The 14945-nt window shown below is 36.4% G+C and overlaps 1 protein-coding gene across 1 annotated transcript in view; it reads right to left on the reverse strand.

Moving 5' to 3' along the window:
* The window catches only part of arhgef17 (Rho guanine nucleotide exchange factor (GEF) 17), a 118496-nt gene that overhangs the window by 33847 nt on the left and 69704 nt on the right, over positions 1–14945 (reverse strand). Inside the window, exon 2 of the mRNA XM_088345259.1 lies at positions 8768–8845. Coding sequence (XP_088201385.1) covers positions 8768–8845 — 78 coding nt within the window. The remainder of the gene's footprint in view (positions 1–8767; positions 8846–14945) is intronic.

Consider the following 14945-nt stretch of genomic DNA (forward strand, 5'->3'; position numbering starts at 1 on the left):
GTTTTTGCGCCATTGTTTTCCCATTGGTTTGTTCTTCCCCTGTAAGCCATGCTCCCTTCCCACATGATTTGTTACTTGTGAGACACAACCAAAAACACACAATTTAAGCAACCAAACTCAAGTCTTGCATGAAATACCGGAAAGGCAAAGTTAATCATCGTCAATGTGATTCAACCCTTTTTTGTGCTGCTAGGTCAGAGGTCGGCAACCCAGAACCTTTAAAGAGCCACATTGGACGAGAAAAAAACAAAAAAAAAATTTGTCTGGACCCGGAAAAAAACAACAACATTGAAAACCTTGTGTAAGCCTTATAAGGACGCCACACATGCTGTAAATATCTAAATTGGCTATAATAGCTTACTGTCAAAATGAATAAGTTGGTTACAAATACACAACGAGCTGTCATGATTAAACCTTCATTTTACAGCGCATTCTGTGGAGAAAACACCATGTGATTACCGAGTTAAAGGATGTAATGAAGTTTAACTTCATTACAATATTAATCAGTAACATTGCATTCAATTGCTTTATTAACATTAAATAAATGCAATTAAAAAAAATCTGAAATTGATTTCATTTTTATTTTGAGGATTCACAAAAACAACATATATATGGAAAGTGCATGAAGTCCCTCATCTGGGCTTAAACCAGTGCAGAAAAAACACGGCATTCATTTTTACAAATACAACAGTAAAACTAAAACTGAGCCCCGGGTTGCCAACCCCAGTGCCAGGTAAACAAGAAGTTGACAGATCTTTTTTTCAAGCGGTCACATATTGACCAACAACCCTCGAGGCATCATCAAAAACATCATTACCAACCAGCAAAAGCTTGAATCTGTCACCAAATGTAAAAATATTGGAGACGTCATATCAGAAGAGGGGTCAGAACCAGAAATTATGGCCAGGATAGCTCAAAACACAGCTCCACTTGCCAGCCTTGAATCCATTTGGAATGACAAGAAAATAGCAGTGAAACCAAAGATCAGACTCAAACAAACACTGGTAACTTTCATCTCTACGCTTAAGAGACATGGACTCTCACAGCAAAGCTGGAAAGGAAAATTCAGGCCATGGAGATGTGATGCTACAGGAAACTTCTAAGCATCAATTACAAAGCCCAGGTGACCAAAAGCAAAAAGTGTGCAACACAATTAGAACCTACAAATGTTACCAACTGTCCGCAGAAAAAACTGCAGTGGTATAGTCATCTCACAAAATGATCAAGACCGGCCAGGATTATTCTCCAGGGAAGAGTCCAAGTGGGGGAGAAGAAGAGGAAAACAGAAAAAGAACTAGGGCAACAACATCAAGGAATGGAGAGGTGCCAACCTAGCAAAAACCCAAACGCAGACCAGCAACTGTCAACAGGAGAGAGAGCTGTCTAGAGGCGCATCCTTAGTGGTGCCCCCCACTGACCCAGAAGGGTTCCGTGAACCATAATATTGGTTGGGACAAAAAAATGATTGCCCCATATTAGTGGGGAAAAATCCTGTTCATCCCTGCCTAAACTACGTGCCTGGTCCAAGCACGGCTGTGGAGGTAGAACATTTATTTTTCCATTTCCTTTATTAATTTACTAGCAGTGTGTTACATAAAAGTCCCAGAGCTCAAATTAATCATTTGATCACACAGGGAAGCTTCTGGATTGAGATGCAGCGTTTAATCTATTATTTCCACCACAGGCTCTCAATTTGTAACCTTTTCAGTAGAAAACATTACAAAATAAGCATCGGTATGAAGACTGTTATTCGTTATTGACCCTACATAAGATCTTTATGACCTAATGTATATTTCTCAGCCCTCGTTTTCCTTCCAACTCAATTTACGACGGAGCTAGCAGCCTCATACAAGCTCAGCCTTCTTCAGGGGTCTGCAGCTTCAGTTTGCGGTCACTGTGGTAACACTTTTGCTGAATCACCATGGGAACACAGCAGGATTTTATCACATGGAAGACGCGCATGTTCGTAGAAGAGCGCGGTTGGCTGCATGAGGACAGGAACAGGGAAATGCAAGCGTCAATGCGAGATGTGCATGTGTGAAAATTAATCTGTACGTTGCAAGGTGAAACTGCGACACAATGACGCAAGCACTCGATTGTTGGTGTGTTCTTGTTTTGGTGTTTGTGTGAAGAGGACATATAAGGCAAATATTCGAGTCTAAGGTTAATTAGAAGTTAAGTCATTTTTATTTGTATAGCCATTTATCACAAGAAGTCCTAAAAGGGCTGCACAGAATTGTCTTTATTGTCATTGATATCAATGTTTTGAAACATTGTATGCACTCCAGAGTAAAACATGTAATAACAACTTTGAAGAGAAAAAAGATAGAAGACTATCAGGATAAATAGGCAAAAGAAAGAAAATGTTTACGATACCTGGTAATGAGCCTCTCTCTCTCTCTCTACACACACACACATATATACATATATATATATATATATATACATATATATATATATATATATATATATATATATATATATATATATATATATATATATATATATATATATATATATATATAAGCAATTGTTATAGAAGATTAGATTCTATTTATGGTTTTATTAAACCTACGTTTTCATGCACCAATTCATTTCAAGCCAATGTGTTTGTAGCCGTAACTCTAACCTGTTAAGGGTGTCCCCTGCCCACTGCCCGGAGATAGCTGGGATGGGCTCCAGCACCCCCGTGACCCTACTGAAGATAAGCAGTGCAGATAATGGATGGATGGTTTGCGTTTGTAAAAGAAGTTTACATTTTGTGAGTCACTCCTGACATCATTGTATCTTTTTTTGGTTTCAGTAAGTGTTTTTTTAACAAGTGAAAAAAAATTCCAATATGCACACAATCTTTTGACCAGCCAATGAATAAAACATGGGTTGTCACATCAACTCAATACAGCGGGGTACACTTCTGAATCATTTTTTACCCAATTATAAAAAAATGTCAGTTCCATATGATTTTTTGTTCTCAATTTACCAAATGTCGATATATTTTCTTGTAAATTAGGAAGAATAGTACTTCAGATTAGTGTTTTAGCTCAGAGGACCTCAACCTTCTTTGTACCACAGACCATTAATTATAGTATATAATTAAGTATATTATTATTATTATAATCCTAAATCCACTGTCTAGTCACTACACTTTAAGGCATGTACAATACATAGGAACAGGCATTAGATTTGAACTCATCAGTCTTTTTACTTACGGTACCAGAGACAAATGTTAGAGATTGGAGAAAACAGAAAAAAAAATTGACCTAAAATATCTAAACAAACACAAAAAAGCACAACGAGGGATACAACACTTTGTCAATCATGGCCCCACGTATTTAGCAACATGGTACCGTGAGTAAAAGTAGTGATGATCAGATAAAAAATCCTATGCCTTTTCCTTTGTAATCTTCACTCTTAATAGTCTAGTGTTTGGGATACGGAGCTCTCTGCGCTCTCTAAGCTGCAGTCAGGGTTAAATTCCTGTTGCATCCGCCACTGATGTGCAAATGTGGTCAGCAATATATTTTGACCCATCAACCTTGGCTCTTAAAGGGTAATATACTACCGTAGAACCTCGTGTATAACGTGCAAGCAAACTTTGAGTTATGTTTTGGGTAAAAATAAAAGTGCGTTATATACAATATATGCACAATCTGTGGCAACTTTTATTTCTTTCGGTTTTACCCAGGGCTCAATGGTTGCTGACCGCTGTTTTAACTTATTCGGTGCTCTGGACACGAAAATATGTTTGCATGTCTTATTAAATAAAAATTAAAATTAAAAAAACGGAGTTAAACCACTTACTCAGTCCATAACAGCGTCTTTTAGAGCTTGTAATAATGTATTTTTTTGCTGCTATAAGTCTCTCCGGAGTATAAGTTGCACCAGCCAAAAAATGCATAATCAAAAAGGAAAAAGCATGTTTAAGTCACACTCCTGAGTATAAGTCGCATTTTCAAGGGGAATTTAATTGATAGGATCCAACAACACAAACATACATGTCATTTTGAAAGGCGATTTAAATTAAAGCACAGAACAGCCTGAATACGTTCGTACGGTACATTAACGATACATGATTGAAAAGCCTGTTAGTTTCAGTAACGACGTAACATATTAAGGGTTATTCAGATAAGTCGAGCATAAAGAACATGCTTAGAGCTTCACTCCAAATCCAAAATTCAATGAAATATTCATCCATGGTCTAACTTATACCGGTAAACAACTCCCCCAACTCCGGAATGAGACAATAAGCCGCTTCGCTTCCTCATTCCGCTTAGAAAAATGGCTCCACACAACAGGGCAAGTTCAAATGATAAAAACAGGGCTAGAGTGGCCGCTTGTCGTTTAGTGTGAAAATAACATGTGAAGTGATATACGGCCAGTCAGGGCACCATTTCCTGTGGTGTGTCTTGGGCAAGTACAGCCTGGTGGCACCCATTTCTCTCAGGCCCAACATATTTTTCCCCCTGGTCTCAAACCAGGCTAACCACTGCATTATTATATATTTTCTGCCTCTGATTCAAATCTATGTTTTTGTTTTTTGATTTGCTAAATGAAAGTTTTTCTACTACTAAAAGGCATTAAGTATTATACACTGTTCTTTCAGGGTGGATGTGCTTTTGTAACCTAGGAAATTTAATAAAAAGTGCTCTGGGAAAGCCATTTAGAACAGGTTTGTAAAGTCCTCTCCAGTTCTCCTTGCAAGTTAAAAATTAATTGATGTCTTCCCTCATTATTTTTAGTGTCTACTAAAATAAACTATAAATTTATCAAGCGAATACCAAGAAAGTTTGAAACACTAAAATTTGAAAATGTTCAACTGAGACCTTACAATGAAAGACAATTTGCTTGCAATTGTAGGGCACTAGGGAGTTATTTACCGCAATTTTGGAGAATTTTACAATAGTCTATCTGAGGTGCAAACGAGAAGAATCTTTTTATCCCGTATCGGCTTTGACGTAGCTCTTTCTAAATATGGGCACTGGATAAAGGTAATTTCACATTTTCGAGTGTCTCCTTCACTATGAGTGAGTCAAGTGTGAAAATGGCTTTATGGTGCCTGCTGACAAATTTTGCAAATATGCAGTGTGGCACAATCAGGGAACAGAAACAGGCTTTCCTAAACTTTGCCCACAAAGGTAGAAGCACAGAAATAAAATTAATTAAAAAAAAAAAAAGATAAATAACTAAAAAACACTTTAATAAAATTAATGAGCACTGAAAAAAACACAGCCCCATTGGCAGATGCTTTTGCTCATAATTTTGGTATGCTATATCTTTCAAATTTTACAATAATACACTCATTAAAACATGTTCATGACAGGGGATTTCAGTCTTGGCATTTCCAAGAGCCTGAGGTAAACAAAAAAAAAACATTTTACAAAATTCATAAACTTTGCAGTACTTTTACATTCTTTACAATATCGTTTCGTACTTTTACTACGCTTATTTCCATACTTGTCAAGACTTGTCATTATTGTTTTTCTTTTCAGAACTTTTTTTTAATTTACAGTTGTTTTTGTAATTTTCTGTATTTTATCATTTATTTAAGTACCGTATTTTCCGCACTATAAGGCGCACCTAAAAGTCTTAATTTTTTTCAAAAGCTGACCATGCGCCTTATAACACAGTGCACCTTATATATGGCTCAATATTAAATTCGCAAGGTCTCGCAACTTACTCAACAGCCGCCGACTCGATTTTACCCCGAACGTGGAGTAGTCCGCAGTGTATGCTGGGATTTATATACCGGCGTTTCATTTGCTAACCAATGTGTCAATCATCATTTGAATCGATCACTATTGGCTGAAGTTATTCGGAGCCTCGGATTGGCTAGATGGCCAAAACAAACCCTACATTTGGCCGAGTTTAGCAATGGCGTAGCAAGCTTGCTAAAGTACGCCATAAAGAAACATGTTTCATTAGTCTGTATTTGTAAATATTCTACTCTCCTGGATTTACTTCACTCACGGTTGTAAGAAGACCATGGTTGCGTATCATTATTGAACATGAGAACTTAGGTGAGTTATGCGGCTTTATATTTTCCCGGTATCTTGTTTTAGAACGATCTTGATGTTGCTGTGATGAGTTGAGTGAATTCAACTCAATTCCAAGTGTTTATTGTCATATGCACAGTAAAGTTGTGAGCGAAAAAGAAAATAGAAACATAGAAATGTTTGGCATTTCTTGAATCCCAAGACTTCCACCTTCCGAATGATATTTGAAATGACGCATTTAAGTGACATCGTACGGACACCGCATCCGCACGTGTCTACGACACGTATTCGCTTCTTTGCAAGCTTTGGGAATGTTAAGGGGGTAATAAGTTTGGCTGAACTATCTGACTGTTTTGTCGACGTTCCCATTGTAGCGCCTTATAATCCGGTGCGCCTTATCTATGGAAGATATAGGACCAAAAACTATTTTTTGGGGGTGCGCCCTATAACCCGGTGCGCCCTATAGTGCGGAAAATACGGTACTTTTCTCAGAATTTGTAGTATTGTTTTTTTTACCACACTTTTCATTTGATACTTTTTAGTACTTCTCAATACTTTTTGTACCTTTTGGTACTCTTCAGTACTTTCTTATACTTATCAGCTTGGACTTTTTGGTACTCTTTCATACTTCAATACTTTTTGGTACTTCAGTACTTTCAATGTTTTTTACTATGTTTGAGAAAGAGTTGTAATTGTTATCAATATTTTATACCTTTAAGTACTTCTAATAATTTTTTTCTAGTATTTTTTCATTATTTTTAGTACTTTTTATTATTTTATTTGATATTTTGGAGTACTTATTTGCACTTTAATATATTGTTTGTACTTTTCGATACTTTTCAGTACTTTTGAGTATTGTGTACTTGTTTTATTTTTTCATAACTTAAGTTATCTTTGAACTTTGGAGTATTTGTGTACTTTTTAGTACTTTTTGGTACTTTTCCTTTAAGGACTAATTTTGAAAAGCACCGCATTAGCCTTCTAACGCAATTAGCAAACACAATGTACAACTATAACACTGGAATGCTGGTTGCTAGAAATGGGTCTCTATACACCTATGTAGATATTGCATAAAAACAGACATTTGCAGCTATGATAGACATTAACTACATTAACAATGTGCGGGGTGTATTTCTGATTAATTTCATGTTATGTTCATTGAACACTGCTTTTTTGTCACAAATAAATTTATAAGCAATCCCAAACTTTTAAATGGTCTTCCATATAGAGAGCAACACCAAGCTGTATCACGGTTTTCTTATCACGGTTTTGCTACTTTGCAGACTTTCATTGTGCATTGTGTTCTGCATTCTGATTGGCTAAACAGAGGAAAGTTCTTTCTATCGCAAACAAAGTTGGACTTCTCGACCCACTAAACTTGCTCTGGAGCCACATAGGGACCTTTGGCGCTCCCTTGTGGCTTCCTGGCACTTTTTCAAAAATGTTTAATAAAGGAAATATATATGGCTCTGTAGGACAAAACTGGAAGCTAAATTCAGTTCACATGATGGCAGCAAAGTATCATGTAAAGCAGTGGTTCTCAAACAGTGGGTGCCCTAAGTGAACCGCGAGGCTCCGTCAAGGGAACTGTTTTTAAAAAAGGATTCCAGAATCAAGTGTAATTATACCTCCACTATGCTAGGGAGGCAGTGGCGTTCTCATTGGCAGAGTGTTTTGTTTACATATGGTCTCCATGCAGTGCATATAGCACACAGCATTGAGTATGAAGTGTACACACCAATATTTGACCCGGAGGAGGGGAAAAGCGAAGAGAGACGAGCTAAAGGGAAACAAACATCTCCTCCTGAGGAAGTTTGACAAAACGTTCACTGCGACCACGGAGGTCGCCAAAGATCCGCATGCTTGCTATGTAAAAGCTTTTGGCAGCACGAAGCCAAATAAATTGTTAATAATAAATGAGTTAATATTGGTGATCTGTTTAAATGCATTATTATTATTGCTTGATGTTTTTATGTAATGTCATTTTTTAGTATAGTTTGACATGGTCAGACAAAAATTCTTGATAATCTAAAGATTTCTTTTTTCGTTTTAAATTTCAGATGTACTTTAAATCTTTTTTGTAACAGTTAATAAAGCTATTTTTGTCCTCTTGTACATTAATAAGAATACGGTGTTAATGCAGAGGTATATTTAAAACAATTGTATAGACAAATTATACTCGGGAAAAGGGGTTGGGGGTAGCCTGAGGGGCTTGAGAGGATTTCTACTTCCGAAGGGCCGTGTGACAGAAAATAATAGAGAAGCACTGGTGCAAAGTAAGGTGGATTGTGTCCTTAAACCATACCATTGTTAAAAAATCATAATTTAAAAGTACAGAAGTTATTTGTGAAGAAAAAAAAAGTTTATAAAGTGCAGTACTTTTATTGGTTAAATACTTAGGCCAGTAAATTGTGATTGTACTTGATTATTAAATAAAAAAATAGATCAATAAAGGTTTTCTACTTCACATTACTTCTTGGGAGGGATTACTGTGTGTGAATACATATATATATATATATATATATATATATATATATATATATAATGCTGTGTGCTATATGCACTGCATGGAGACCATATGTATATATATATATATATATATATATATATATATATATATATATATATATACATATACATTATATATATATATATATATATCTCATCTCATCAGCTGCACCGCTTATCCTCAGTAGGGTCGCGGGGGTGCTGGAGCCCATCCCAGCAATCATCGGGCAGTACGCAGTTAGGGTGAAATGTAGGTGGGCTCTTACCTGAATCAGAGTTCGTAGTGACTCAACATAGGATCTCTCAGTGTCCAGCAGTGTCATCATGACATGTTTTCTCATGTCCTGCAAAGATATGAGGAAGTCAGATATTTAACTAAATTCACTGAATCACTGAATAAAACATCTCATTGAATATTCTAAAACTGACAAAGAACACAACACAATTGATCACTAACACTCTCACAATGACAAATACGTTCGTCTTTAGTGTCGTAATCAGTTCGGGTCATGAGCTCTTATTGAGCGCAGCTCAACGGAAGCTTCAAAATTATCTGGGGGATCAAAAATGAGACAAAACCTTGCAACACGTGCAAGCCCCCCCAAGCAATGCCAAGCTATAAATATATGAAAAGGAAATTCCCACATGGATGTGTTGAGTGCAGAGATCCCTTGAGTGCATTTTGATGTTGTGGGTTAAAACGGGACATACTGTATATCATTTCTTGCTCCGGGAAATGCAGCTGGAGCCAATGATGGCTTTTCGGAGAAAGTAGTGAAATTACGCTAACAAATAGTTCCATTTTCATTTTGGTAGCAACCAAGTAACCATGGCGACACTGACAAAGAGGTGGGTCTGACTCAGAGAGCAACAGCAACACTGTAGCTAAAGTCTGGAGGACAGTTAAGGAAAGGAATAAAGGAATGAAATTTACTTTTTAGCTCTATACTAGTGGTGGGCAAAATACAACCCGTGGGACAAATCCGTCCCACTGATGGATCTAATCTGGCAAGCAAAACAAAGCTCAGAAAACATTTCAAGAGACAAACTATCCTGGTGTTATTTGACTTGCTCTGTTTAAAGTATTGTAATCACCTGGATTTAAAAAATACACAATTACAAATAGCAGCTGGGTGTCCTTGCAGTTTAAAGAAGCTTTAGCACTTTCTATGTTAAATACAAAATATAAAAGGCAAATTCAGGTGAACTTTATTATCCCCAAAAAAATACAAATACAAATCAAAAAAGAAATTTTATATCAATAAATCAATCATTTAATATAATGCAAACAAGTCTTACTCATAAAAATGCGTTGTTTAAGAATCTTTCTTACCTCGTGTAACTTTTTGTGCACATATAAAAGCTGTATTTTTTTAAATGGACTCACAGTCAACATACAAATAGCTGGTGAAATATTTTTGTATTTGCTTATTTTAATCAAATGTATTTATCAAGATATAAAACCTGCATGAGGGCGAGGAAAAACTCAAAACCTCAGAATGAGGAAAATAAAGCACCATTCCTTTCTTCAGGGATGTGCCATATTTTGCCAATGACAAACAATGAGATCCTAAATCACCGGAGAAAAAACATTTTGTTCCAAAATTTAGGAGGAAGGGTAAAACCATCAAATTTCTTGGCTTGTGCAATCTTAGAAACTTGCAATTAATTGCCAAGCGATCAGATTTAAGACTCTTTATCGGCATATACAATAAATTAAATACATAAATCATACGGTTTTTTTTTTACTCCGGCTGCTTTGCAACTTTTTTTAACCCAATAGGGCCCATGATTCTTCTGCCCATCCCTGCTTTTTACTGTCAAATCATTGAATTTTTTTTATGTGGGAGGAATAAAAATGAATCAAACATTCCATTAATCCCAATACTGTCTTCACAGTTTCAAAAAACTAATTAAATGCTGAACCCTCTAGCCACAGTCCACTAATTTGTTGGCTATATCCCACAGCAACAGCCTGACTGATGCATCAACAGGCTGCCTAACAGCACGTTAATATTGCGTAGCCACCACCATTCTGCACTTTGACTGCTCCAGAGATCTGAAGTTAATATAAGGTGGCCTGGCATTAGGTAATCATGCACTAAACAAAAGCGGATGTTGTTACTAGCAAATTCTAATTTGCAGCTATGACCTGCTCTTTAGTGATCATTGAATGAATTGAAGTGAATTGTCTTTATTGCCATTGATATGAACATTGTGAAACATTGTAGGCAAAGAGATGAGACATGGCATTCCAGGGTAAAAATGTAAAAGACTCTTAAAGAGAAAAAAGAGAAGACTATCACGATAAATAGGCAAAATATATTTAGAACGTAGTGCTTAGAAAACTGGCCTAAGTTATGATTATAACGCAATGAAAAAATGCATTGTACCATGAGTGCAATGAAAATAAGTACAATAAAATTTGGCAGCAACAAGAAAAACAAAAAGTGAAAAGGTATATATTTTTAGTTTTGTGCAATCGTATGAATTTTCAGTTTCATTTAGAAGCAAGAAAAAAGAACAAACACAAAATAAGTCGCAAAATATTTTTTTCACAGTTTTGTGCCCTGGTTTAGGGCGGTGATTTCTTGGGGAAGAAGCTGTCTCTGAGCCTATTTGTCCTAGTTTTGGTGGACCTGTAGCACCAACCAGAGGGCAACAGGTGGTGGCCGGGGTGGTCCAAAGCCTTGTTTATCATAGTCATTTGTGTAAAACACAGATTATTTTTTTTACATAAAAGAGAACTCAAAGTTTAGGTGCCCTTATACACAAGGTTTTACCGTATTCGTGCAATGATTGATCAGTCAGAAAGTATCGCTGACCATAATCGCAAAACATTAGATGCAAAGGGAAAAGAACCAGGGACGCAGTGGTGAAAGCACCAACATACGAAAAGGCATTTGATTTTATCTTATCACACTATTTTCAGTCATGGTACCAGAGACAAATGTTAGAGGTATAAATAAATGCATAAAAATCACGGCGGAGGAAACAACTCTGGGTGTATCCAATGGTGAATCAATATTTGAAGGTCATTAAATAAATAGATTGTAAATTTGATGTTGGTATGAAAATAAATACAATTGGTGTGATGATGGTTTAAATTCTAATGGCTTTTAAAATGTCAGAATGTTAAGAATTAGAAGGCCATCCATATCACTGGTGTTCCAGTTGTTTTGGTGCCTCACTGCCGCTTCCTGGGGTGAATTACCAGTTCACAAAGTTTAAGCTTTTTGGGGGTCAAAATATGCTTTTTTTGGATTGCTGAGTGGATGCTGTTTTCCATTATGTCCAAAATGTTGAATAAGGTAAAGCTGATCATGTCCTTGATAAAGTTATGCAATAGAGCAAAAATATTCTTTAAAAACACAATTTGACAGTAATTATTTTTAGAAAAATGTTTTCAACTTCAGTGCTTTATTTGTTCACCAAATACTTGAGCCTGTGAAGTGGATTTGTTATTGAGTATTTAATAAACATACAAACAAACAAATAAATAAATAAAACAAATCAATAAATAAAGATTTCTGCTGTGCGGGTTATGACTATTGCGGGACGTTTTCAGAAGCATTGGCCCTGAGTGCCAGAAAGTAAAAATAGTTTTTTTTTTAACTATTATAGAGGGTTTGGAAAAGCTGATCAGTAAGTGTCCAGCTCCTGGGAATGTTTTCAGTATGATAAATCACCTCTAGATAGCAGTAGTGGCTTTGATCATATCTTTGTCCACACATCAAGGAAGCCCCCACGGCCTAGTCTTTCTAAATTCAGCCATTGAGATTTTGTAGGTGGCCCCCGAGTAGACGTAGTGAAGCAGTGTGGTGAGAAAAGTGAATTCATGAATAAGGACAGACAGACGCTACAATTGAGCCTATTTGTTTGTAAAAAAAAAAGATGACAAAATCCCTTTGTCTGAAATTAAGGAATTACTGTACTACCTTGAAAATATTTTTGATTACTTATCCTGATATTCTTTTACCTTATTTATCTTTTACCTTTTTATCTCGTGATCCTGGAGTGCCATGTTCCCATTTTTTCACTAATCAGTAGGCAAATAATACGTTGCACTATCCAAAAATATACTCCTCAAAATTGCAACTCACCCGGTCGATGTGTAAACATGTGTTTGGATAGAAAACTACGGGTAAATATTCGCCTGCCCCCAACAAGATTATCTCGAGTCCCTCACACATGTATGTGGATTATCCAGATGAGTGTTGAGATTAACAAAGGGTGTGTTATGTCTATGAAAGCGTTTCCACAAATACCAACGGGCTCTCTCAAGGCTTTAAGGATGGCTTTTGCTACTGCAAAATAAACAAAGATGGGCCATGACGTAATCGCCGAAAGGTGACAGGAAAGCGGGAAAATGGAGAATGTCAAAGTCTGTATTGATCACATGAATTATTCTAATCCCATTATGGAGAGAAGAAATGCACAATGTCCCCCTGAGAAAAGGACATGAAAGGACCATAAAGAGCACCCAAAAAAACCAAAGTAGGCAAACATTTGAAAAACCACCTAATAATACGGTGGATAATATTGGAAATGCATGCAGTATTTAAATGTGTGTGTTACTACACGTGGGTTTACGGTACACTTGTTAACTTTTCCTATTCATTTTGTCATTGTATTTTTTCAAGTATTTTGTTGTTGTCATATTTTGTCCTAGTTTTTTGCAGGTCTATTTTTGCAGTGGATTGTTGCAACAAAGTGTTTTTCAAATGAGTGATGATGACAAACTCATAGGTAAAAAAGCCCAGCCTGATTGAAACGCCCCCTCATTTGAATAACATTTTGTTGAGACAAAATACACCAACGACAAAATACAATGACGACAAAATACGACAACAAATTACGTGGCGCAATACTACTATAACAAAACCAGACAAGGGAAAAAATACGATGACAAAATAAGACTACGATAAACCACAACGATGACAAAATTTGAATTGCATTTATGTTGTATATCTAAGTAGGAATTCATTTATTTATGTGTTCATTTACTTATCTGGCATATACTTGTGGGTATTTATTTCTACTTATGGGAAGATCAAACGGGAGCTTTATAGTTTCCCTCATCGTACTTTTCTTATGTTTGTTGCTATCTATCAGGAAGACTTTCTGTTTTCTCTATTCTTAAATAGTTATCTGTGGCACCGTGAGCAAAAATAGTGTAAAAATAAGATGAAATGTCGTTCTGTTTCGTGACACCTATATTACTAGTGTTGGAGTTTCAAAACTTTCCTCACCGTCACCCAGGTTCAATTCCTATTGCACACAATGTTTTGTGATTTTGGTCAGCAAGATTGAGTCACTGCACGAATAGATACACTAAGTATATAAAATGTGCAACGGTTATACCGACTTATACTTTAAATGGTTTCAACCACCTATTTTATGGCCAAATTCAAACACTTTTTAAGGACTTTTAAAGCCAATTTTACAATTTTTCCAGTACCGTCAATAGTAAAAATCCAGTGTGAATCACGTATTTTAAAGGACGCAAATATATGTACAATTTTTAATCTTACATGTGCATTTATAAAGACATGTGATTTTTAGTGAATTGTAATTTATTTTTCTTTTTTTGAGACAAATCTCTCCCCTACTAGGTGTTAGATAAAAATGACAGTAATATGTTGCTTACATACTCAGTTGCAGGAAGTTTTTCCCATTACATAACGAGCAAGACGCTTCACAAGACATTGTTGTACAAACTAATGAAGCTGCAGTTAATCAAGGGGAAATAAGTAATGCAATAACAGAGCAAAGCCACCAAAAAGCAATGTCTGTGTCATTTTTAAGTAGACTTGTTGAGAAACCTGGCAACCTTTTCGAGCATTTACAAGCACTTCATACAAAATTTAAGCACTTATATATTCTTGAAAACTCAACATTAAAATTCAAGTATTTTCAAAGATTTCAAGCATCTGGAAAAAACCTGTGTAAAAAAATAAATGCGCCTAATAGTCCAGTCCACCTTATAATGCAGAAAATACAATACCTTTTTGTTCCCAATCAGTGGTAAAAAAAAGTGAGCGTACCTCTCCATTGGAGTGTTGCCCTGCAGCACAATGCCCGTTCAAATTGGCGTTATTGTTTCTGAAATGATCCAAAGCATTACTGCTGTCCCTGAGTTCCTCTCCTCTGGCATCCCTCTCTCCTCCGCCTCCCTCATCACCCGGATTTCCCCCGTTCATTTCCTCCAGAGCAATGCCTAACCGGGCTATGGTCCGGACCATCTGCAGAATGCGAAGCCGCGGCTTGGTCTGGATCGGGCGCTTTCACACCACTAACAATCTGAGATCCCCCTGTTTTCCACGTGCATCATATAATTCCTTTTCAAAAAACAAACACCGTCAGATGCTCCAAAAATGTCTTCTTCCCTGTAATACCCACTAAAAATGTGCCTTGTGAATTTTGAGAATCAAAAGTGAGGAC

Source organism: Urocampus carinirostris, chromosome 10 (assembly GCF_059441175.1).
Source record: "Urocampus carinirostris isolate Australia breed hairy pipefish chromosome 10, RoL_Ucar_1.0, whole genome shotgun sequence".
Taxonomy (NCBI): domain Eukaryota; kingdom Metazoa; phylum Chordata; class Actinopteri; order Syngnathiformes; family Syngnathidae; genus Urocampus; species Urocampus carinirostris.